The sequence below is a fragment of the Microtus oregoni genome, unplaced genomic scaffold, assembly GCF_018167655.1.
Source record: "Microtus oregoni isolate MIOR12 unplaced genomic scaffold, Mior012 000011F_ref0000422, whole genome shotgun sequence".
Lineage (NCBI taxonomy): Eukaryota > Metazoa > Chordata > Mammalia > Rodentia > Cricetidae > Microtus > Microtus oregoni.
This window is the reverse complement of record NW_024543070.1, coordinates 34,779,589-34,806,396: the sequence shown is the minus strand read 5'-3', so window position 1 is coordinate 34,806,396 and position 26,808 is coordinate 34,779,589. Positions and strand designations below refer to the sequence as shown.

The 26,808-nt window shown below is 39.1% G+C and overlaps 1 protein-coding gene across 1 annotated transcript; it reads right to left on the bottom strand.

Annotated features, from left to right (window-relative positions):
* Positions 1-22,967: 22,967 nt before the first annotated feature.
* LOC121453192 (nucleophosmin-like) lies at positions 22,968-23,693 on the bottom strand. The gene has a single exon (XM_041659724.1). The coding sequence runs from the start codon at positions 23,610-23,612 to the stop codon at positions 22,968-22,970; it is 645 nt and encodes a 214-aa protein (XP_041515658.1). The 5' UTR covers positions 23,613-23,693.
* Positions 23,694-26,808: the final 3,115 nt, after the last annotated feature.

The window sequence follows — 26,808 nt, the reverse complement described above, 5'->3', positions numbered from 1 at the left end:
ATATTTCATCATCATATTATTTTTCATTAGATGATTATTTTCCCTTTTCAAACTTTGAATTTATTTATTTATTAAGGATTTCTGCCTCGTCCCCACAACCGCTTCCCATTTCCCTCCCCCTCCCCAGATCAAGTCCCCCCCCCCCCTCATCTGCTCGAAGAGCAATCAGGGTTCCCTGACCTGTGGGAAGCCCAAGGACTGCCCACCTCGATCCAGGTCTCGTAAGGTGAGCATTCAAACTGCCTAGGCTCCCACAAAGCCAGTACTTGCAGTAGGATCAAAAATCCACTGCAATTGTTCTTGAATTCTCAGTATTCCTCATTGTCCGCTATGTTCAGCTAGTCCGGATTTATCCCATGCTTTTTCAGACCTAGGCCAGCTGGCCTTGGTGAGATCCCAATAGAACATCCCCATTGTCTTAGTGTGTGGATGCAGCCCTCGTGGTCCTGAGTTCCTTGCTCGTGCTCCGTCTCCCTCTGCTCCTGATTTGGACCTTGAGATTTCTGTCCGGTGCTCCCGTGTGGGTCTCTGTCTCTGTCTCCTTTCATCGCCTGATGAAGGTTAATATTCCTGAGGATGCCTATGTGTTTGTCTTTGGATTCACCTTATTTAGCTTCTCTAGGAACATGAATTATAGGCTCAATGTCCTTTATTTATGGCTAGAAACCAAATATGAGTGAGTACATCCCATGTTCCTCTTTTTGGGTCTGGCTTACCTCACTCAGGATAGTGTTTTCTATTTCCATCCATTTGTATGCAAAATTCAAGAAGTCCTTGTTTTTTACTGCTGAGTAATACTCTAATATGTATATATTCCATACTTTCTTCATCCATTCTTCCGTTGAAGGGCATCTAGGTTGTTTCCAGGTTCTGGCTATTACAAACAATGCTGCCATGAACATAGTTGAGCATATACTTTTGTTGTATGATAGGGCCTCTCTTGGGTATATTCCCAAGAGTGGTATTGCTGGATCCAGGGGTAGGTTGATCCCGAATTTCCTGAGAAACCGAAACACTGCTTTCCAGAGTGGTTGCACAAGTTTGCATTCCCACCAGCAATGGGTGAGTGTACCCCTTTCTCCACAACCTCTCCAGCAAAGGCTATCATTGGTGTTTTTTATTTTAGCCATTCTGACAGGTGTAAGGTGGTATCTTAAAGTTGTCTTGATTTGCATTTCCCTGATCGCTAAGGAAGTTGAGCATGACCTTAAGTGTCTTTTGGCCATTTGAAGTTCTTCTGTTGAGAATTCTCTGTTCAGATCAGTGCCCCATTTTATAATTGGGTTGATTAGCCTTTTACGGTCTAGATTCTTGAGTTCTTTATATATTTTGGATATCAAACCTTTGTCAGTTGCAGGGTTGGTGAAGATCTTCTCCCAGTCAGTGGGTTGTCTTTTTGTCTTAGTGACAGTGTCCTTTGCATTACAGAAGCTTCTCAGCCTCAGGAAGTCCCATTTATTCAATGATGCCCTTAGTGTCTGTGCTGCTGTGGTTATACATAGGAAGGGGTCTCCTGTGCCCATGTGCTGTAGAGTACTTCCCACTTTCTCTTCTATCAGGTTCAATGTGTTCGGACTGATATTGAGGTCTTTAATCCATTTGGATTTGAGTTTTGTGCATGGTGATAGATATGGATCTATTTTCATTCTTCTACAGATTGACATCCAGTTTTGCCAGCACCATTTGTTGAAGATGCTCTCTTTTTTCCATTGTATACTTTTAGCTCCTTTATCGAAGATCAGGTGTTCATAGGTTTGTGGGTTAATGTCAGGGTCTTCTATTTGATTCCATTGGTCGACTTCTCTGTTTTTATGCCAATACCAAGCTGTTTTCAATACTGTAGCTCTGTAATAGAGTTTGAAGTCAGGGATGGTAATGCCTCCAGACAAACCTTTATTGTATAAGATTGTTTTGGCTATCCTGGGTTTTTTGTTTTTCCATATAAAGTTGATTATTGTCTTCTCCAGATCTGTGAAGAATTTTAATGGGATTTTGATGGGGATTGCATTGAATCTATAGATTGCTTTTGGTAGAATTGCCATTTTTACTATGTTGGTCCTCCCAATCCAAGAGCAAGGGAGGTCTTTCCATTTTCTGGTGTCTTCTTCAATTTCTTTCTTCAAAGACTTATAGTTCTTGTCAAGTAGATCTTTCACTTCCTTGGTCAGGGTTACCCCAAGGTATTTTATGCTATTTGTGGCTATCGTGAAAGGTGATGCTTCTCTGATTTCCCTCTCTGCTTCCTTATCCTTGGTGTATAGGAAGGCAACTGATTTTTTGGAGTTGATCTTGTATCCTGCCACGTTACTAAAGCTGTTTATCAGCTGTAGGAGTTCTTTGGTAGAATTTTTGGGGTCGCTTATGTACACTATCATATCATCTGCAAATAACGAAAGCTTAACTTCTTCCTTTCCAATACGAATCCCCTTGATCTCCTTATGTTGTCTTATTGCTATTGCTAGAATTTCAAGCACTATATTGAAGAGGTATGGCGAGAGTGGACATCCTTGTCGTGTTCCTGATTTTAGTGGGATGGCTTTGAGTTTTTCTCCGTTTAATTTAATGTTAGCTGTTGGCTTGCTGTAAATAGCTTTTATTATATTTAGGTAGGACCCTTGTATCCCTATTCTCTCCAAGACCTTTATCATAAAGGGGTGTTGAATTTTGTCGAATGCTTTTTCCGCATCTAGTGAAATGATCATATGGTTTTTTTCTTTCAGTTTATTTATATGGTGGATTACATTGATAGATTTGCGTATGTTGAACCAGCCCTGCATCTCTGGGATGAAGCCTACTTGATCATAATGGATAATTTTTCTTATGTGTTCTTGGATTCGGTTTGCCAGTATTTTATTGAAGATTTTTGCGTCGATGTTCATGAGTGAGATCGGTCTGTAATTCTCTTTCTTGGTTGGGTCTTTTTGTGGTTTTGGTATCAGGGTAACTGTAGCTTCATAAAAGGAATTTGGCAATGACTCTTCTGATTCTATATTGTGAAATACCTTAAGGAGTATAGGTATTAATTCTTCTTGGAAGTTCTGGTAGAATTCTGCATTGAAACCATCTGGTCCTGGGCTTTTTTTCGAAGGGAGATTTTTGATAACCATTTCTAATTCTTCGCGAGAAACCGGTCTATTTAGATCATTCACCTGGTCTTGGTTTAGCTTTGGTATATGATACTTATTTTAAAAAATGTCCATTTCTTTTGTATTTTCCAGTTTTGTGGCATACAGGCTTTTGTAGTAAGATCTAATGATTCTCTGAATTTCCTCTGTGTCTGTGGTTATGTCCCCCTTTTCATTTCTGATCTTATTTATTTGCGTGTTCTCTCTCTGTCGTTTAATTAGTTTGGATAGGGGTTTGTCGATCTTGTTGATTTTCTCCAAGAACCAGCTTTTTGTTTCATTGATTCTTTGGACTGTTTTCTGTGTTTCTATTTTGTTGATTTCAGCCCTCAGTTTTATTATTTCCAGTCTTCTACTTCTCCTGGGCGCGTCTGCTTCTTTTTTTTCTAGAGCTTTCAGGTGTGTTTTTAAGTCCCCAATGTATGCATTCTCCGTTTTCTTTAAGTGGGCACTTAGTGCTATGAACTTTCCTCTTAGCACTGCTTTCATTGTGTCCCATAGGTTTGAGTATGTTTTCCCTTTATTTTCATTAAATTCAGGAAGACTTTAATTTCTTTCTTGATTTCTTCCTTGACCCAGGTGTGGTTCAGTAGTTGACTGTTCAGTTTCCATGAGTTTGTCGGTTTTTTGGGGGCAGCGTGGTTGTTGCCTTCTAACTTTAATCCGTGATGATCTGATAAGACACAGGTGGACACTGATATTTTTTTGTATCTGTGGAGGTTTCCTTTGTTTCCGAGTATGTGGTCAATTTTTGAGAAGGTTCCATGAGCTGCAGAGAAGAAGGTATATTCTTTCCTATTTGGGTGGAATGTTCTATAGATGTCTGTTAAGTCCATTTGCTTCATTACCTCCAATAATTCTCTTAATTCTCTATTAGGTTTCTGTCTGATTGACCTGTCCCTTGGAGAGAGAGGTGTGTTGAAGTCTCCTACTACTAGTGTGTGTGGTTTGATGTCTGCCTTGAGTTCTAGTAATATTTCTTTTACATAAGTAGGTGCTTTTATATTGGGGGCGTATATATTCAGGATTGAGACGTCCTCCTGATGAATTGTTCCTGTTATGAGTATAAAGTGACCGTCTCGGTCTCTTCTGATTGATTTTAGTTTGAAGTCAACTTTGTTAGAAATTAGTATGGCCACACCTGCTTTTTTCTTAGGACCATTTGCTTGAAACACCTTTTCCCAACCCTTTACTCTGAGTAGGTGCCTGTCTTTGTGGTTGAGATGTGTTTCTTGCAAACAGCAGAATGTTGGATCCTGTTTTCGTATCCAATCTTTTAGCCTGTGCCTTTTTATAGGTGAATTGAGCCCATTAATATTAAGTGATATTAATGACCAGTGGTTGTTTACTCCGGTTATTCTTATTGCTTTTGGTAGTAGAGATTGTGTGTCTCCTTTCTTTGAGATGTGCTCGTGAAGGGTCATTAGATGCCTGGGTTATTGTAGGCAGTGTTGGCAGTGTTGGATTCCTTGGGTTGCGATTTTCCTTCTATTACTTTCTGTAGGGCTGGATTTGTGGCTACGTATTGTTTAAATTTGTTCTTATCCTGGAATGTCTTGTTTTCTCAATTGATAGTGAACGATAGCTTGGCTGGGTATAGTAGTTTGGGTTTGCATCCATGGTCTCTTAGCTTCTGCAGAACCTCTATCCAGGACCTTCTGGCTTTCATAGTTTCCATCGAGAAGTCAGGTGTAAGTCTGATCGGTTTACCTTTATAAGTTACTTGCCCTTTTTCTTTTGCAGCTCTTAATATTCTTTCTTTAACCTGTATATTTTGTGTTTTGATTATTATATGGCGAGGAGATGTTTTTCTTTGATCCAGTCTGTTTATTGTTCTGTATGCTTCTTGAATATTTAAATGAATATCTTTCTTTAAGTTGGGAAAGTTTTCTTCCATAATTTTGTTGAAAATATTTTCTGAGCCTTTGAGCTGTGACTCTTCTCCTTCTTCTATTCCTATTATTCTTAGGTTTGGTTTTTTTATTCTGTCCCATAGTTCCTGAATGTTTTGTGTTGAGAATTTGTTGGCTTTGCTGTTTTCTTTGATCTGTTCGTTTATTTTCTCTATGGTGTCCTCAGCATCTGAGAGTCTTTCTTCTAGCTCTTGTATTCTATTGATTATGCTTGTTTCTGTAGACTCTGCTCGTTGGCCTAGATTTTCCATATCCAGCTGGTCCTCAGTTTGTATTTTCTTCTTTGCCTTCATTTCAGTTTTCAATTCTTGAACTGTTTCCATTACCTGTTTGATGGTTTTTTCTTGGTTTCCCAGGGTATCATGTACGTATTTACTCATTTCTTCAAACTTTTTGTTATACTTCTCATCCATTTCTATAAGGACATTTTTTACATGTTGTTTAAGGGACTCTATTATCTTCATAAAGTCGATTTTTTCCACTTCTTCTGTGTTAGGTTGTTCAAATACTTCTGTTGTAAGATCATTGGGTTCTGATGTTTTCATGTTGTTTTTCGGATTATTGGGTGAGTTCTTGCCTTGGCGCCTGCCCATCTCCTCCTATTGATCCTATCCAATGGATCCTTTAGAAACCGGATCAGGTTTCCCTGCTGGCCAAGGGCTCTGCTTACAAAATGCCCTCACTCTCTTTCGTGGTTCCTGCTACAAGCCAAGAACCCTCTCACCCCTCCGAAGGATCTTCAGGACAGGACCAGGCTCCCCTTGTGCCAGTGACCTGGCCAACCAAAGGCCTACCTCTTTGATTCAATTGTAGTAGGGCGATCTGCTCTCCTTATTGCACGCCTGTCCCAGCCGCTTTGGTCTGGCCGCCGCTGCGCTGCGCCTGGCGCCTCCGCCGCTGCGCCGCGTCTGGCGTCTGGTGCCGCCGCCGCTGCGCCTCTGTGCGTCTGGCCCCTTTTCAAACTTTGCATTTGTATTAGTAAAATGAGTGGTGGAAACAAAATAAAAGCTTGCTGTATGGTGGTAGGCCCATGACACTGCTCTACAATCATTATTTTCTTGTAGACTTTGACAGGTTAAATGTATGAATTAAGAAATGGAAACCTTATTGACTTGGGCACATATCATAAGGAAATACTTCATAAGCACCAACAAATAATTACAAGACTAAGAAGACAGCTAAAGTGGTAAAGTGTTTGCTTTGTAACCATATAGAACCCATTTTGATCCCTAGAACCCATGTTCGTGCCAGACACGAGTGGATTCCCATGGCTCTCTGCCCAGTTCATCTAAATAGGAACACTCTAGGCCAAGGAGTGACCATATCTCAAACACTAATGTGGCCATGTTTGAAGGAACAACACTCAAGGATTCCTGTGTATTCCATGTAATCATGGACCTGCAAATATGTATATTCATACACACAAAATTACAGTCAAGGAGTATGGATAATACCATATGGCTTGTCCCAGAACCCTATGACCAAAGTTTGTGGCACCCTGAAGTAATAAGGGCAGCGGGGCTGCATTCCCAGCACCCCGGCCACCTGCTCGGCTAGCTTATGCCCCAAAATAATTACACAGACACTGTATTCTTTCAAGCACTGCTTGGCCCTTTAGCTCTAGCACTTACAGGCTAATTCTCACATCCTGATCAACCCATCTCTAATAATCTGTGAGAACCGGTCTTACCGGGAAGATTCTAGCCTAGTCCATCCTGGGTTGGAGCTTCATGCCGTGTGTCTGCCCGGGAGCGGGGCATGGCTCATCCCGGGAGCGGGACATGGCGTCTCTCTCAGGCCTCTGCTCCGGAGAGGAGAGATGTCGCGAGACTCTGAGCTCACTTCCTCTTCTTCCCGGCATTTTGTTCTGTTTACTCCACCTACCTACGTCCTAACCAATAAAATGGGCCAAGGCAGTTGTTTTACTTAGAATTTAAAACAATTAGTCACTTTCCTACTGCTATAATAATATATGGTGACCAAAAAAACCTGCAGAAAAAAAATAGTCTATTTTGACTTCAAGTTCGAGATGGATGAATGGCAGCAGTTGGCAGGCATGACAGCAGGAACAGGACGCTGTAAGATAGCATCTTAAACTACAACAGACATGTATACAAGAATTGGGGTAAGGCTTTAACTTCTCAAAGTCCAGGTACATACTTTCTCCAGTAACGTCTCACATCCTAAACCTGTACAAGAGAATCACTAACTAAAAACCTAGTATACAAACACCTATGAGGGAGATTTCTCACTTAAATTCCATCCCAGATCCCATATACCTCATGATCATATCATAATGCAAAATGAATTTGATTCAATTTCCAATATTCCCATAGTCTTTCCCAGTCTTAATAGTGTTCCAAAATCCAGAGTCTAATGACTCTTTTGATACTCATGGTCATCTTTTAATTGTAACACTCTGTGAAACGAAAAAGCAAATTATATCCAATTAGTGACAAACTATATACATCACCACTCAAACTGGTTAATGAGGTCATAGTGAAAAAAATACTTGTCCAAGGCAAGACCAGAATAAGCAAGACAAACATTAATTCCTGTTCTCTATATATTGTTTCTGGAACTTTAATTTCAATGTTTTAGATGACTCTTTCCCAGTCTGCAATATTTATCTCTCCTTTGGACTGTTTCTATTCCATGTGTGCAGTTCTCCTAGGCAGATTTTTCCTAGTCCTACTGTCTCTAACATCTTGGGTTCTCCATTGCAAAGCAGGTTTCACATTCACAGTACCTTGAAATGGTCTATCACAACCCTATGAGTCTGAAGGTCTTTACACCATGAGACTCATGCCGCAGACTGCATGGTACTCTGAAACGTCAAAGGAAGAATCAGTGGTCCTTCACTTCTGCAAGCTCCATGCCTTTAAATAAAACATCAGCTGGGTAACACCGCCAAATTCAGCTCTTAGCTCAGGATGGACCCTGGCAGTCCTGAATTTCACTAGCTGCAGATCTTTTATTCAGTGGCTTTTTTTTGCTGTTTTTTAATTTATTTATTTATTAAAGATTTCTGTCTCTTCCCCGCTACCGCCTCCCATTTCCCTCCCCCTCCCCCAATCAAGTCTCCCCCCCTCCTCAGCCCGAAGAGCAATCAGGGTTCCCTTCCCTGTGGAAAGTCCAAGGAACCCCCACCTCCATCCAGGTTTAGTAAGGTGAGCATCCAAACTGCCTAGGCTCCTACAAAGCCAGTACGTGCAGTAGGATCAGAAACCCATTGCCATTGTTCTTGAGATCTCAGTAGTCCTCATTGTCCGCTATGTTCAGTGAGTCTGGTTTTATCCCAGGTTTTTTCAGGCCCAGGCCAGCTGGCCTTGGTGAGTTCCCAATAGAACATCCCCATTGTCTCAGTGTGTGGGTGCACCCCTCGCGGTCCGAAAGGAGACAGAGACAAAGACCCACATTGGAGCACTGGACAGATATCTCAAGGTCCAAATCAGGAGCAGAAGGAGAGAGAGCAGGAGCAAGGAACTCAGGACCACAAGGGGTGCAGCCACACACTATTCAGTGGCTTTAAGTCAAAGAAAACATCTTACTCTAAGAGCTTTCAACTCTTAGAGTTGGGTGGGGCCTTGTTCTGGTAAGGGGAGGCTTCTCCTAATGGCAGTCATCTCCATAACAATTACAGGCTCTCTTCCAGCACCAGTTTAGCTGCATTATAAAGCCTCCTATTGCTCATTTTGCTCTCCAGGGAGAGCCTAGGCAGTTTGGACGCTCACCTTACTAGACCTGGATGGAGGTGGGTGGTCCTTGGACTTCCCACAGGTCAGGGAACCCTGATTGTTCTTTGAGCAGATGAGGGAGGGGGACTTGATGGGGGGAGGGGGAGGGAAATGGGAGGCAGTGGCAGGGAGGAGGCAGAAATCTTTAATAAATAAATAAATTTAAAAAAAATGTATGTTTTATATTTTTTTCTGGCCAAAAGTTTCAAAGTCCTTCACTTCTCCAAAAAATCAACATGGCCAGGCTCTTTACAGCATTAAATAATGTTGTTTTCTTTTTTCATGTTCCATACAACTAGAATAGTTAAGGGTTAGCCAACTCCATTTTCTTCCTTTTCTTAGTTCAGCATGTTAGTTTCCAATTGTGTCCCAAGTTGAAAGCCAAAATGCTTCTTTTAACTAGCTTTTTTCACTGTAACTGAGTGATTCACACATTGTGAATTGTTTCTATTGTTTCATGACATGTTCCAAGAAACTTAAAGAGTTTCATGGGATATTCTGATAACTATCTGATCATAAACCTGTAACATGATCATAAAAGAAACCTGCAAAATTTCCACTTTCATAATTACTTGTTTACCTGCTATAAAGAGGCTACTCGGCCTTTCCTCTCTGCTGCTTCATTCATCTCCTATCCATGGGGGACTGAAAGTTTGGTTCAGCCATAAATTAAATTTTACCTTACAAAATCTCAGAATTAGCTCCTGGTTTTTGATACCATAATAGAGTTCTAGAAATTTTCCTGAGGTCTTTGGATTTTGGTTAGATTTATTTCCTATCCTCTAGTGCCCATATGCTTTATCAACACATTTAAGGTGTTCAAAACATGCAGGACATTTGGGCAAGTAAGCATGCTATTAATAGAGCAGAACCATTTGATATTTTGTGGAAGCAGCAGACAATCAAGAGCTCTAGAAACTAAATGATGCCACAGAATAGCATAGTAATATACCCTTGAGGTAATGAGTCAAAACTATACTTCCGGCTGGAACTTTAGGCTAGAAAAGACATTGAATGCTGCGAGCAGAGCTTACAGTGCTGTTTTAGCAGGAGCTAGAAGACAGTATGCTGAGTGAAGTGTTTTCTGTAGAGAGCTGCTAAAGAGGAACTATCAGTGGATGAGCTATAGGCCATTCTTGTGATATCTTTGTAAAGAACCCAGACAGTTTGCAGACTGAGAACAGATAGCTTCTGTGGTCTTCACTGGCAAAGATCAAGTAAAAAGCATTTGGTAAATCAGTAACTGCAGAACAGACATCCAGAAAAAGATATGCTAATCTACACAAGTTAAGACAGCATATCTGGTAGAGGAACTACAGTTAGACTCATTGCTTAATTGTGTGATATAAAATTGTCTTTCTCCATGATCTGTATGTCTTCTCACGTACACCAAGTAGAAGAGTTGAGGAAAAGATGTGATAGTAGCCACTACCCTTACATTTCTTAAATTCTTGATGATTGCACTACTTTTTGCAATCCCTTTAACATGATATATTAGATTTGGTTAACTATTAGTTACCTAGTAGACGTAACTCCAATGACTTCTCTTGTCTTTCTTTAAGTATGTATACTAACCCCAACTCCTTTGCTCAAATCATATTTTGATAAAATTTTACATAAGACACAGTATCTTCATGTTCTTTGCCTATTTAGAAAAAATTGTCCACATGTATTTTTTCTTTTAACAATTTTTCTAATTACACTCCTTTGAAGTCTCTGACTACCCATTCAAGCCTTTGACTATATTCATGAATCACTGTGCAGACACACTTTAGGCCACTTCTTATTCCAATAAAAATATATGCACATATGCACTGCCAAAGTTATATCCATACTGCGGATTTTCCTTCGCCATTGTCCTTCAGGGTTGTCCTGGTAAGGCATAGCAGTATAACAGGAGTCCATTTTGGATGGTGTCTGCATATTGTGGAGAACATCAGTAAACTGAGCCCTGATTTATTATTCCTCAGTCACCATATCATAGGACACTCCTCGTGAGGCAGAAGGTGCATCCTTGGAAACAGAAGGCAATTTAAAGGTATAGAAATCATAGGCAATTGGGAGATTAATTCATAGTATGCACTCACGACTGCCTCAGGCCAATCTGGCTTCCATTATATGGTGGATTGTTATGATCACATCCAACATTTTTGCTAGGTAGGTTAAATAATACTTAGTTTATAAAGCTCAGGCTTCATGGTAACTGGCGATTCATAGTCAGACTCTTATTTTGTACTAAGGTTTTGTAGCAGGCCAAGAGATGTCTGAAAAGAAGAGTGGAAAATGACAAATCCCGAATTAAGGTTTGATGGAGGAAGGTCATTGGTTAAATAAAAAGAAACTGCTTGGCCCTCATTGGTTAGAAGATAGGTGGGAGGAGTAAACAGAACAGAACGCTGGGAGGAAGAGGAAGTAAGCTCAGACTCCACAGCTCTCCTCTCGGGCACAGACACCTCAGAGAGACGCCATGCTCCCAGCTCCCAGGCAGACGCAGGTGATGAAGCTCCGACCCAGGATGGAAATAGGCTAGAATCTTCCCAGTAAGCACACCTAGGGGAGCTACACAGATGATTAGAAATGGGCTAAATTAATATGTGAGAATTAGCCTAGAAGAGGCTAGATAGAAATGGGCCAAGCAGTGATTAAATGAATACAGTTTGTGTGTTGTTATTTCGGGCATAAGCTAGCCAGGCAGCTGGGGTGCTGGGGATGCAGCCCCGCCGCTCCTATTACTACAAATAAGGTTGCATGACTTCAGAATTGAACTTAGCCATACAGACTCTTCTGGATGTTTTAAATAATAAAAGAGTAAAGAGTTTAAGTAGTTACTCACTTTAGAAGTATCAGGAACAGTAGATAGTTTCGGGTCACTGAAGCAGTTATGTTTTTATTAAGCTTTAAGTTACTTCAATTCTCCTGAGGATAATGGTAGAAAAGTTGAAGCTGTTTAAAAAAAAAAAAACAAAAATCACTTTACACATTTCAATAAAAAACACAGCTATGAAAACTATTAACATCATGAGACCATTTTTCACTCAGGTAGCGCCTTAAAGTATAACACAGAAGTTAAATTATGTAGAAAGTGTAAGACAGAAGTTATATAAAAATGGATTTGCTGTTTGTTATATCAATGAATGCAGGTCAATGAGTCCATGCATGGTACAGGTTCAAAGTAAAATCACAAAGATTGTAACCGCAGTGACTGTTTTCAACACATTCTGTTGCTATGAACTGGAGAAAAAGGGCCAGCATTTGGAAATGAGACTCGGCATTTTTTGAAGACAAAATAACTTTGTTTCAAAGTTATCACACAGTCTGAACACAGTGGTCTTTCTCTTTTCAATAATATCAATGTCAGTACTTGTTTGGGATTAAGGAAATATGGATTTTTACTTCGACTTATTCTTTGTTCATCCAAAGGCTATTTACTCCTCAGTGTGTGTTATTGCATATCTAGAAACTGGTTGCAAAAAATAAACAACAGATTCCTCCTTTAAATAATTTATCATTTTTATGGTGAGATATAATGGAATAAAAATGTAAGAAATCCTGGAAAGCAGTTTGTAGTAGGGGTAAACTCTGCATGTAAACATGGTATGTGAGGATTGAATTGGTGGAAGGCTTGACACCTATGCTGAATATTGATTAACATTTAACAGTTTAAGCACATATGGATGACATTATTTTATCCAGGAAGCATTCTCACAGTGTAGTCATATGATGAGTATTATGGTTACTTATATTAAGAAATTTGTTCGTCCTTCATCAAAAATATATTTTTGCAATAAACCAAGGCTGAAAACCAAAAGAAATCAAAGCACATAATTTTAAAGCCAACTCCCAGTAGATGTAGATGCATCTGCAAAACACCCCTTCACCCAAGGCTAAAGAACATTGCAGAAGAGGTTTTAGGAAACAGAGAATCAAAGATTTTTTTTTTCTGTGAGAATGTATCTCTTAGTGATATCAAAAGCTATACCCATAAAGTTCCAACAGTTTGACCGCCCAATGACTTGTACAAGAATGACATCAGTGGGCATGTCAAGGTGGATACAGAAAAGACTACAAGGCCTCAATCCTATTTAAAGAACTATGGGCAACTGAGGACACATGAGAACATAGAGACTGTCTTTCCTAAGGAAGAGCACACAAATTAGTTGTTGAGTGCCAAAGAGTCAGACCTGAAAAAAAAAACATGCAAGTGACATTATATGACCTGAACATGTTATTATATAAAATATAATATATGTAATAAAAGTGAAAAAAGGGGCCATAAAATTAAAGAGTAGTGGGAATAATTATTTGTGAAGGATGAAAGGGAGGAAAGGGAAGATATACATGTTGTATTTACATTAATCCCAAAATTTTAAAGTTAAAAAACAAAGTATTTGTCAATAATGAAAAAGTAATGTTTATATACTTGTATGTTTGTGTGTGTATATATATATATATATTTCATATACAAATATGTATGTATATGGGCTTAACTTTAACAGAAGGATGACAATTGTCTTTTTTACCATTCTATTTCTGTGAAGAGAAGCCATGACTAAGGCAACTCTTATAGAAGAGAGCATTTACTTGAGGGCTTGCTTACAGTCTCAGATGATTTGTGAGTACTGCAGCAGAAAATAGACAAGTCCATGGTACTGGGGCAGTAGTTCAGAGCTTTACTTCCTGACCTGCAAGGCAAGAGACCAGAAAGAGAAACACATCCTGACACAGGCTTTGAAACTTCAAAGCCGACTCCTACTTGCATACCTCCTCCAACAAGGACACACCTACTCCAGTAAGGATGCACATCTTAATTCTTCCAAAAATTTATCAACTGTGGATCAGACATTCAAACATATCACCTTATGGGGAAATTTTCCTATCAAACCACTACAAATGAATTGTCGTATTTTACACATATCAAATTCTGTAATATGTTATTTAGATTTTTAAAAATGTTCATAAATCCATAATAATACTTTGAAAGATATCTGTGTGATCCTCTCTAAACCTTCCCTGTTCCTACCCTAATGATGCTAACATTCTCAGTTTGTAGCTGTTTGATTCTGAGCATTGTATGTCTACATGCTTTTCAGAGGGAAAGCCTCAGACATGAACACATTTTTAAAACATTCACAATATTAATGAATATTTTTTATCTTTCAAATTCATCCATGTGCCTTTTTCTGTAGTCAGATTTTGACATGCTGTTTTCTCTTTTTTTAATATATGAATGGCTATGGTTCAAGTACAAGTAGTGACTGTATTTATTCACAAATTGCCACAGTAGTATCCTAAGTACCCTGAACTCCTGGTATCTGGCCAACTGAAAAAAAAAAACAAACAAACAAACAAAAAAAAAAACATGTATTGTGAAGTGGTTTTCTGCCTCTGTTGAAGTGATCATTTCCAGTTTCTTCATTAGGTTATTAGTATGCTGATATTATTCTCCACACTGTGCCTTTTTGTTACCAAGATGGTCCTAATGACATTATCAGCAACAGGTATTTGTGGGATACACAGAACACTCCATGGTCTTGGTCTTGTCCTGCTGCCTTGTTCAAATGTCATCATTGGCAGAGTAGAGTGGATTCCAACAGCTGAAAAACTCTCACCCCTGCCCCCTGAACCTACAGCTGGCCTGTTCCCATGAGAACATCCTGTTTGTTTGAAAGACCCTAAGTACCCCCTCAGGACCTGCTGTCATGAGAACATCTCGTTTGCTTAGGAGAACAGGATATCTGTGGTCAGAACATGTGCCAAACTTAGAATGTCAGCAGTTCACAAAAGGAACAGTTGCCCCCCCACACACACACACACTCACACATACATGCCGGACTGCTTATCCTCCATTATCCTTGTGAATAATCTTCAAACATAATTCCATTCTGGGAATTGAGGCAAAGACAACCCACAGATGTTGATTCAGTTCCTGCTGTATTGATTTAGTCACTGGACCAAAATCAGGATGGCCCACAGATGCTTCCCTTATCAGACAGCTATTCTCCTGCCCTGGAATAGACCAATCACAGTTAGTAACCTTTGAATAAGCCAATCCAATAAGTTGGAAAACAACCTACAGGTTCCCCATTGTGTCTGTGGCTTTTAGCTTTAAAAGATGGACTGTAACAGCTATCAGTTGTCCTTCATATCCTGAAACTGAAGGGCCCTGTCATGACAGAATAAAAATCCTCTTGCTTTTTCATCAGTTGTGGTTATGAGAGTGGTGTCTGGAGCAACTCCTCCCTAATGTTTGGACTTCTAGTCCAACACAACCACCAGGTATTCCTTGTGAATCTGCTTCACAGGTATTTGCTGCCTTATAACAGAATCTGTGGGATCCCAGTTCTTAAAAGAAGCTAAAACAAAATCCAATATACATCCTTCTTCCAAGTAGTGATCAAATGTTCAACCGTTTAGTTTTGTGTTTCTGAAGCTGAAGTTTTAAATGTTTTTGTACATCTCTTGTCCTATTATGTATACAATTCTACATATATCTTCATGTATTATATAGTGTCTTCTTAGGTATTAATACTAGAAGATACGCTAGCATCTCATTTTTCTCTTTGGATACCATTAACATAATGCTTTTCACCCAGTCTTTAACTCTTTTTATGATATCATACTTTCTTACTGATTTCCTTCTTGGTTTTGTTAAATGCTAACATCTACATTAACAGCTCTAATCATGAAGATGTTAATATTCTTTCAGAGATAACAGTTATTTCAATATCAATGGTGACTGTTATTTCTAGAACTTTCTGAATTCTTCACCTTCCTTCTTATTAATACTGAGTTCACTATTTTTCCAGTTTAGCCATCCTTCCCTAACATACAAAAGTTTATACTCTAGAATTTTATGCTTACCTAGTCTAGTTTAATACACAGGAAGTATATGGAATGAAAACCAAATAGCCCCATTGAAGAAATTCAGCATGACACAACTATAGAAACCTTGAAAGCAACAATTTTTCCAAGCAGGTGATACTGGTACTTTTTTGAACAAAATTATTAAAATAATCCTAAATATATTAAAATAATTAAAATTTCTTCATTTCACAAATGAAGAAAAATATACCAAGAATGCATTCACCTCAATGCACTAGCTACTGAGACAATTCCTCACTAATTTTGGAATCTAAGATTTTTGTAGAAGGGCCATACTTTCAATCTGAGTAGAAACTACATGTGTTTCACTTAGCTGGGAACCATCTCCCTTCAATCCCAGTTTATGGTACAGAGATTTTTCTCTCTTACTGTTATCTTAAGCACATATCTCCTTTGTCCCTGAATCAATTTGTAATATTCCTGAATTTGTCTGTCATATTTCTTCTGTCTTTTACCACCTTCTATTTTGGATGTTATGTCTCACATACCATGACAGATCTCATATGAAATAAAACATGTAAATAAAAAAAGCAGAAAGTTGCCACTGCATGCTTGATGAGGATCTAGTACTCAAGACTGACAGTTCTTGTTTTAGGGGAAGATGGGATTCTCTGGCTTGTGCTGGTATTGTGAAATGTTTTGGGTGTCATGGGATAATACAACAGCTTTTAAAAGATAAATATCTAAGATTAAGCAACAGAGTTGAAAGAGACAATACAATAAATAATATATAAGAAACTTCTGTTCTTTTTTCAATTTTCTTGTAATTCTTTCCTTCACAGTTTATTTCACATTAAAAAGTAATAATATTTACTGTCAAAGTAAATTTTGTAAAGTGCCTAGCTAATAAAAATATGTAATAATTACTCATATTTATTATAATTTTAGATTGTGTGTATGGTGTAGGAGTTCCTTCTGTTTGTGTGTTGCTTTCATTGGTTAATGAATAAAGAAACTTGGCCTAGTTGATAGGGCGGAAGTTAGGTAGGCAGAAAAACAGAACTGAATGCAAGGAGGAAGAAGGGCAGAGTCAGAGAAGCCATGTATCCTCCGCCTGAGACAGATGCTGATTAGAAACTTTCCCAGTAAGTAAGCCACTGCCATGTGGCTATATACAGATGAATAGAAATGGGTTAAATTATGATGTAAGAATTAGCTAATAAGTAACTAGAGCTAATGGGCCAAGCAGTGTTTTAATGAATACAATTTCTTTTTTTTAATTAATTTATTTATTTATTAAAGATTTCTGCCTCCTCCCCGCCACCGCCTCCCATTTCCCTTCTGTGTGGTTATTTCACGGCTAAGCAAGCAGAAATGCCGGGACAAACAAGCTGGCCCTCACCGTCAGGAATGCCGGGACAAACAAGCTGGCCCTCACATTCCAATGTGTATCTGATTGTGCACATGAGTACCACATGCATGTAAGAGTCTGTGTATGTCAGAAGAAGCAGCAGAGTATCTAGAGCTGGAGTTGACAGACAGCTCTGAGCCCCTATGTGGGTGCTTGGATCAGAACCTTGGTCCCCTGTAAGAGCAGTAAGAGCTCTTAACTACTTAGGAATCTATATATCCCCTATTTAAGAATTATTTCAAAATGTATAAAATTCATTTAAGTTAATCAATTAAGAAATATGTACACATGTTCTTCAATTTAAAATTCTAATAAATATTTTAGAAATATTATCAAATATTACAAAATGACACATAATCTCACCTAAAATCTGTATACATGTGTGACTATATAATTCTTTATTCATTTGTCTTTAAAAATTGTTGAAATTTAAAGAATGGTTAACAAAAGTTTGGCAGGAAATAGAAAAGGCATGCTCCCAGAAGACAGAGATTGCACAGATAGCATAATTAACTTCAAATTTGGCACAATAGAACACTTAAAAAACCTTATGTTTATAGCAAGTTGCTGAATTAAGTTTGAAGATCCCACTAACCAGAAAGGATATGTGCAATCTGCATAACTGATAAAGCATAACCATTAACATACTATATATTCATCCTGCCTTCACAAGTGAAGAAAAAATACAGCAAGGATAAAGATTCATAAACAAGAAGTATAGGGGAGAAAATGTCTGGTGTCAAATAAATACAATCATACTCTCCATCTGTTCATAAAGAGGAAAAAGTAATCTTGTCTACTTCTAATATCCAGGAGGATAACTATATATATTTCTTTGGGTTAATCTTCTTATTTAGCTTCTCTAGCATCATGAACTATAGGCTCAATGTCCTTTGTTTATGGCTAGAATCCACTCATGAGTGAGTACATACCAAAATCCTTGTTTTAGGTCTGGATTATCTCACTCAGTAATGTGTTTTCTATTTACATCCATTTGCATGCGAAATTCAAGATGTCATTGTTTTTTACTGGTGAGTAGAACTCTAAAGTGTATACATGCCACACCTTCTTTATCCATTCTTCTATTGAGGAGCACCTAGGTTGTTTCTAGATTCTGACTACTACAAATACTGCTGCTATGAACATAGTTGAACAAATGCTTTTGTAGTATGATTGGGCATCTCTTGGGTATATTCACAAGAGTGGAATTGCTGGATCCTGAGGTAGGTTGACTCCCAGTTTCCTGAGAAACCTAAACACTGATTTCCAAAGGGGTTGCACGCTTTCTTACACCAGACCCCCCCCCCCCCACACACACACACACCTGCATTTTTTGCTAGGTACTTTGCTCAGGAACAGTTTTCTGCTCCTACACTAAGGCTACCCACCCAGAGAGGTGAGTGCCTGCCTACCGGGCAGGCATCAAGGATCCCCCCCAAAGGGAGCACAGGCACCTTCAGCTTTTGCGGCAGGGTGTCCTGTGTTCTACTCGTCCCCGCCCTGCCCCCCCCCCAAGTTCTCCCTTTTGTCCGCGGGTCATTGGACTACCAGGCATTTATGTTTCGGTGCTGAGAAGTTCCATCTGGACTGGATGGTCCCTGCTTCTACACTGAAGAGTTTCAACCAGAGAGTCAGTCACAGCAAAGACTGGACCAAGACACCAGGCCTCTCCTGGCTCCATTTGAAGGAAGAGATGGGAAGGCACCAAGGCAAGAATTCCCCCAACAACCTGAAAGGCAACATGACATCAACAGAATCCAGAGATCCCGAAATAAGAAGAATTGTACACCCTACTCTAGAAGAATTAGAAGAAATCGACTCAAAAGTGAATTATATGAAAATAATAGAAGACCTTAAACAGGAGGTGAAAAACTGCCATAAACAATTAGAGATCACAAACAAAAAGGTAGAGGAAATGAATAAAGCACTCAAAGATATGAAAGAAAACCAAGAGAAACAAGAAAAAGCAATCAAACAGGTAAGGGAAGTGGTTCAAGACATGAAGAATGAAATGGAAGTAATGAAGAAAACACAAACCGAGGGAAGGATGGAGATGGAAAATCTGGGTAAACGAATAGGAAATACAGAGACAAGTACTACCAATAGATTACAAAAGATAGAAGAAAGAATTTCAGACATTGAAGATACCATAGAGAAAATAAACACACTGATCAAAGAAAACAGCAAAGCCAACAAAGTCTCATCACAAAACATTCAGGAAATCTGGGACACAATAAAAAGACCAAACCTAAGAATAATTTGGATAGAAGAAGGAGAAGAAGTACAGCTCAACGGTCCAGAAAATATATTTAATAATATTATAGAAGAAAACTTTCCCAACCTAAAGAAGGATATTCCTCCTTCTGCTCCTGATTTGGACCTTGAGATTTCTGTCCGGTGCTCCCGTGTGGGTCTCTGTCTCTGTCTCCTTTCATCGCCTGATGAAGGTTAATATTCCTGAGGATGCCTATGTGTTTGTCTTTGGATTCACCTTATTTAGCTTCTCTAGGAACATGAATTATAAGCTCAATGTCCTTTATTTATGGCTAGAAACCAAATATGAGTGGGTAGGGTCAAAAACCCACTGCAATTGTTCTTGAATTCTCAGTATTCCTCATTGTCTGCTATGTTCAGCTAGTCCGGATTTATCCCATGCTTTTTCAGACCTAGGCCAGCTGGCCTTGGTGAGATCCCAATAGAACATCCCCATTGTCTTAGTGTGTGGGTGCACCCCTCGTGGTCCTGAGTTCCTTGCTACTGCACGTACTGGCTTTGTGGGAGCCTAGGCAGTTTGAATGCACACCTTACGAGACCTGGATAGAGGTGGGCAGTCCTTGGGCTTCCCACAGGTCAGGGAACCCTGATTGCTCTTCGAGCAGATGAGGGAGGGGGACTTGATCGGGGGAGGGGGAGGGAAATGGGAAGCGGTTGTGGGGACGAGGCAGAAATCCTTAATAAATAAATAAATTAAAAAAAAATAAAAAAAAAGAAGGATATTCCTTCGAAGGTTCAAGAAGCATACAGAACACCGAATAGACTGGACAAAAAAAAAAAAAACATCTCCTCGCCATATAATAATCAAAATATAATAATCAAAATACAAAACATACAGAATAAAGAAAGAATATTAAGATCTGCAAAGGAAAAAGGCCAAGTTACTTATAAAGGTAAACCTATCAGACTTACACCTGATTTCTTTATGGAAACAATGAAAGCCAGAAGGTCCTGGATAGATGTACTGCAGAAACTAAGAGACCATGGATGCAAGCCCGGACTACTATACCCAGCCAAGCTTTCATTCACTATAAATGGGGAAAACAAAATTTTCCAGGATAAAAACAAATTTAAACAATACGTAGCCACAAATCCAGCCTTACAGAAAGTAATAGAAGGAAAATCACAAACCAAGGAGTCCAACAATAACCACAATAACTCAAACATCTAGAGACCCTTCACCAGCGCAACTCAAAGAAAGGAAACACACAAACTCTATTACTAAAAAAGTGACCGGAATTAACAACCACTGGTCATTAATATCACTTAATGTCACTGGGCTCAACTCACCTATAAAAAGGCACAGGCTAAGAGATTGGATACGAAAACAGGATCCAACCTTCTGCTGTTTACAAGAAACACACCTTAACCACAAAGACAGGAACCTAATCAGAGTAAAGGGATGGGAAAAGGTTTATCAAGCAAATGGACCTAAGTAACAAGCAGGTGTGGCCATACTAATTTCTAACAAAGTGGTTGCACAAGTTTGCATTCCCACCAACAATGGATGAGTGTTCTACTTATTCCACAACCTCTCCAGCATAGACTATCATTGGTGTTTTTTATTTAGCTATTCTAGAGGTGTAAGATGGTATCTCAAAGTTGTTTTGATTTTCATTTCCCTGATGGCTAAGGAGGTTGAACATGACCTTAAGTGTCTTTTGGCCATTTCAACTTCTGTTGAGAATTCTCTGTTCAGTTCAGTGCCCCATTTTTTAATTGGGTTAATTAGAGTTTTAATATCTAGTTTCTTGAGTTCTTTATATATTTTGGAGATCAGACATTTGGGGAAGGGGAGAGAGAAGGGAGAAGGGGAGGATTGGGGACAGCTTGGGGGAATGGGATAATTGAGATGGATGAAGGGTGGATATGGGAGCAGGGAAGAAGATATATTAACTAAGGGAGCCATTTTAGGGTTGGCTAGAGTCTTGCCTCTAGAGGGGTTCCCAGGTGTCCAAGGGGATTTCCCCAACCAGGTCCAAGGGCAGCAGAGGAGAGGGTGGCTGAACTGGCCTTCTCCCATAGACACATTGATGAATATCTTGCATATCACCATAGAACCTTCATCTGGCAAGGAATGGAGATAGAGACAGAGATGCATATTGGAGCACTGGACTGAGCTCCCAAAGCCCAGATGAAGATCAGAAGGAGGGAGAACATGAGCAAGGAAGTCAGGACCCCACGGAGAACTTGGGACTGATCTAATGGGAGCTCACCAAGGCCAGCTGGACTGGATCTGAACGAACAAGTGATCAAACCGGACTCTCTGAATGTGGCTGGCAATGAGGGCTCGCTGAGAAGTCAATGATGATGACACTGGATTTTGATTCTACTGCATGTAGTGGCTTTTTGGGAGCCTATTCTATTTGGATACTAGGATGGAAGGGGGGGCTTGGACTTCCCACAAGGCAGGGTACCCTGACTTCTCTTAGGACTGGAGAATGAGGGGGAGGGGAAGGGGGGCAGTGAGAGAGAAATGGGAGGATAGGAGGAGGTGGAAATTTTAAATAAATTAAAATAAAAAGAGGAAAAGTGATAATATTTTAATAAAACATTAATTTTAATTAAGAAATTGAGAATCTTTTTTTTTGGAAAGTTCTACTTAATCATCATCAGGCCTTTTACAAAGTAAATATTTGGGAAAGGTAGTTGTAGATTTGGAAGAGTTCCTAATTTGTGCACTGAAAGTGTTAGCAGATCTACACCTAAGAGTTCTAAACCAAAACTCTGCATTTTAGAATATTATTAAATTGATCAAAGAACTGGCAAAATTACCAATTTAGCATAGCATAACAACCAATAGAATCCTGGCAATGAGATTCGGTCATCAGAGCTATTTAATATTAACATCTAAAAACAAATATATTATTGTAGCTTTTGTAAACACTAGTATAGTAAGCCACATAAGTATGTACATATCTAAGAATCAGAAATTTTTTTATCTTTATTGGAATTTGGTAAGTGTACTTGAGTCAGTAATGAGATCTGCTTGCATCCATGTTGATAAGAAGCCAAATATCTGGTATTGAATAAACCAAGAATGTCAACATTTGCAAGTTATCAAACTCCAGTGGAAAAATACTGTGGTTTCTGGACAATCACAGACCTAACAGAATTAAAACTGAACAGACTTTAAACTCAAAAAAAGACAGTTATTTCTGAATAGTTTATCATGGAAACAGAAATATATAGGTATAGTCTATAGATGAGTCATTCTCTCTTGTAAAGTCTCTCTCACAGTGCCTAAATATTATAATGCATATTTTAAAATTACTATGTTTCAGTTTTTACATGCTGTAAATAGGATGATGTTCTCTATACTTAATACATTCGGACATTTTCATTCACTCACAAAAAGCTAAACATCTCTTTTCCTACAAAGATTCAGGATATGCAGAAAAATATTGAAAAAGGTGAGAAGAGAAATGAGGTCACAGAGAAAAAGATGCTTCCAGTAAGGGAAATGCACAAATTAGACAGTGTAGGTAAGTGGAAAGAGGTATGAAGAAGCTGACCATAAACCAAGAACCTCAATGGTTCTGAAATAACATTCTCAGCAATTTTCTGTCCTGCTAAGATGGATGGATATATACCCACTCAGCAAAATCAAGGAAACCAACTATCCCGTGAATCTTAGTAATGTCCTCAGAGAGTGTTGTGTGGAATATAAGCATTAGATAGTTGTTTAAAATAGATTTACTCCATTTTGGTTTGATTTTTGTGCATTTTTGGCTGGGGTATCTTGTACAGATTTCTTCACTGGAACTTTTACTTCAGCCTCCTCATCATCAAAATCATTGATGTCATCATCTTCATCATCTTCATCATCCTCATCATCTTCATCATCATCCTCATCAAGTTTTACATTTTTCTGTAGAACTTTGTTGCCACCTCCAGGAGCAGATCGCTTTCCAGACATACTCAACAGCTTTACATCCTCCTCATCTTCATCTTCTGACTCTGCATCTTCCTCTACAGCTACTAGATGCTGTCCACTAATGTGCACAGGCCCAGAACCACCCTTCAATCTTAAGACCACAGGAGGTGTTATTTCAAATCCCCCAAGAGAAACTGTTGGCTGTACAGACATTTTCAAAGTTGCCAGTGTTACTTCAATTGGACTGCCTTCATAGTTCATTGCTTCTGCCTCTGTGATGTGTAATTCGTCTTTTGCACCAGCACCTAAACTAACCGTTCTTAGTAATAACTGGTGCTCATTCTCATCATTATCCACCTTAAAGTGATAATCTTTGTCGGCTTTTAGTTCCCAGCCGAAAAGGTAGTTCTGAGGCCTTAGAGGGCTCATGTCCATGTCCATGGAGTCTTCCATGAGGTGAAGGCGCGTTCTTCGGTGGCAGAGAAGTCGGACAGAGGGTTCTGCCTGCTGCTCCTCAGAACAGGCATGCAGGACGGAATCATGCCACGGCCAAAAAATGCACAAAAATCAAACCAAAATGGAAAAGACTTTAAACCATCAACACCAAGATAAAAGGGTCAAGAATCCTTCAAAAAACAGGAAAACAACCCTAAAACACCAAAAGGACCTAGTTCTGTAGAAGACATTAAGGCAAAAATGCAAGCAAGTATAGAAAAAGCGCATTGAGTCGAGCAGTGGTGGTGCACACCTTTAATCCCAGCACTCGGGAGGCAGAGGCAGGCGGATCTCTGTGAGTTCGAGACCAGCCTGGTCTATAAGAACTAGTTCCAGGAGAGGCTCCAAAACCAAAAGAAAAAGCGCATTGAACATTCCTGGGCACTACTGGTAAATTAAGCCCAAAGATGGGGAAAGAGGAAAAGGAGAAACAAATATAGTCCATACTGGTACCATCAACAATCCAGACTGAAGTCTTCTATTTAATCTCAATCCCCTTTCCTGATTGGCCATCCATTCACCCTTGCACGCTGGAAGCAATCTCTTGTTTTCCTAAAGCATTTTTCTTTCACTCTTGTGATGCAGAGAACTTTACTGCTTTCTACACTTGTGCATATGCCTCATCTCTTACCATGTTTTAATACCTTTGTATCCTTAGCTGTTCAATAAATTTTTTGAATAAACCAAAAAATAAAATAAAATAAAATAGATTTACTCAATATGCCAGGTGCTAATAAGGAAAACAAAGGCAGAGTGACAGAAATCAGAATCCCATGAAGCCACAGGGATAACCTTTACATTGGAATGCCAAGTAGCACGATGGGAAAAGTTAGTGGATCAGAAAAACTGTTTAATTTTTTATTCCAAGACACAGTTTCTCTGTAGCCTTTGGAGCCTGTCCCGGAACTAGCTCTTGTAGACCAAACTGACCTTGAACTCACAGAGATCTGCCTGCCTCTGCCTCACAAGTTCTGGGATTAAAGGCATGTGCCACCACTGCTCTGCTAAAATAATCGATTAATTTTAGACTATATAAAACATGTCTTTCATTCAACATTTTATAATGTTAGAGTTCCTAAATTTAATTACGTTTTGTATAATGGAAGTGTTCTATACAAAGATGATTAAAGAAAATTCTAGGTAGTTGGTGGTCACAATTTTATCCCCAGTCCTTGGGAGGTTATGACAGAAATTTTAGGACAATTTGTGCTACGTAGTGAGGTTCTTTTTCTGAAAATTAAGGTAAGAGAGAGACAATGAGATGGAAAGGAGGACGAGGAAGGGAGGAGGAAGAGAGAGAGAGAGAGAGAGAGAGAGAGAGTGAGAGAAAGAACAAGAACACAAGGATACCACAGCAAGGCAATAACTGTCAGGAGTGGGGTGGCCAAAACTAAATAAGAAAACAGAGCTGTAAAAAAAAAGAATTATTTCTTAAAAGAAGGCTATAAAAGACTTTAAATAAAAGCACACAAAAGAATAATGAATAGGAGACAAATTTACAGCACATATCTTCAGTACTATGCCTGTAAAGTTTCCTCTAAAACTCAAATTGAATTTTAACTGTCTCTAAGATGGTAACTGGGAGGAATGACTTTTAGAAGTGGCTAGGTTCTTTTAGGTCAGCAGGGCTCTACAATCAGGAAAAGATAACACAATATGAGAGTGACTTAATTATTAAGGCATAGCTTTGTTGTTAAAGCCAAGGTTTAACTCTCTTTCTCTCTGTATCTGTCTGTCTGTTTCTGTCTCCCTCACGAGGAATGCATGATTCTTCTGTCAAATAATGATACAGTGAGATGTCCTCACTAAATGCAACCTAAAAATTGTACATTTCCCAGACTCATAAACTGTCCAAATGAGTTTATTTTCATTATGAATTTTCTAGTCTTTGGCAATTGTTTACAGTAGCATAAGATGGACTGAGATTCCCAGCAAGTAACATTCCTGGAATAATCTATATGCACAGGTTGCAACTTGAGATAATGCCTGTTGAATTATAATTTTATATGCACCCCAATAGAAACTAATTTACATGTTATAATTACCTTTCTAACCATCTTTCATTAGATAAATACACATTGTTAAGAAAGCTGTAATTTATTGCATTTTTTACAAAATAAATTTGCTTTGTAGTATTGCTTAATCTTTCGAAGGAAATGGCCAAACCCCCAGATGCTTCATTAGGTACAAAAATCTGTATTATTTAAAGCTGAGTTTTTTTTTTTATGTGAAAGAATGTTTCCTAGCAGTAGCTGAATTAATGACACCAGTTTTCAAATAATTGTTCCACAATTACTCATGTCTTAGAATTATGCATGTATTTTAAATTGGGTCTGGACTAATGTATAGCTGACTTTGTAGCAAACAGGCTGAGAATTAACACCCTGGTGACTACAATAGAAGGTTACTGCTTACTGCTGATTCAACTTCTGATAAGTCAATTTCTGTCACTTCTGGAGAAAGCATGGGATCAAGTCACCATGTAAATTCAGTGCACCTAGAAGTACCAGTGAGCTACTCAAATAGCAGCTGAGCTTTCTTCTTCTCCCATTCCGTTCCCCCTGGGTAGCTGAGAGGGAAGCCACCACCCACTACCCTGGAGCCTGAGAGCTTCCTGTGTTCTGAGGTTGGAACTTGTATTCCAGCTAAGTTTCTTACCAGACTTCTTCTTAGAGGAATTCATAAAAGTTTTGATCTTGAGAAATTGGTCTTAAGCTGTCACTCCAGTGAGTAACCAAGTTTTACATAGTGTGTGAATGTTTAATATGATTTTTTCAAGAACAGAAAAATTAAGTAAAAAAAAAATTGAGATTCACTGTGGCTAAAAAAAATGGATAGCAAATACCTTTTTTTTTATTGCGAAAAGAAGAAAAGAAAAAAAAACATAAACAAAAAACAAGTTTCCACCTCCTCCCAGCCTCCCATTTCCCTTCCCCTCCTCCCACCCTTCTCCCCCTCCTCCCACCCTTCTCCCCCTCCTCCCACCCTTCTCCCCCTCCCCCCACTCCTCTCCCCCGCCCTCTCCAGTCCACAGAGCAGTCCGGGTTCCCTGCCCTGTGTTAAGTCCTAGGTCCTCCCCCCTCCGTCCATATCTAGGAAGGTGAACATCCAAACTGGCTAGGCTCCCACAAAGCCAGCACATTAAGTAGGATCA

Excerpts from the sequence above, each read along its gene's own strand:
- LOC121453192 (XM_041659724.1), bottom strand. The coding sequence starts at position 23,612 with ATGGAAGACTCCATGGACATGGACATGAGCCCTCTAAGGCCTCAGAAC.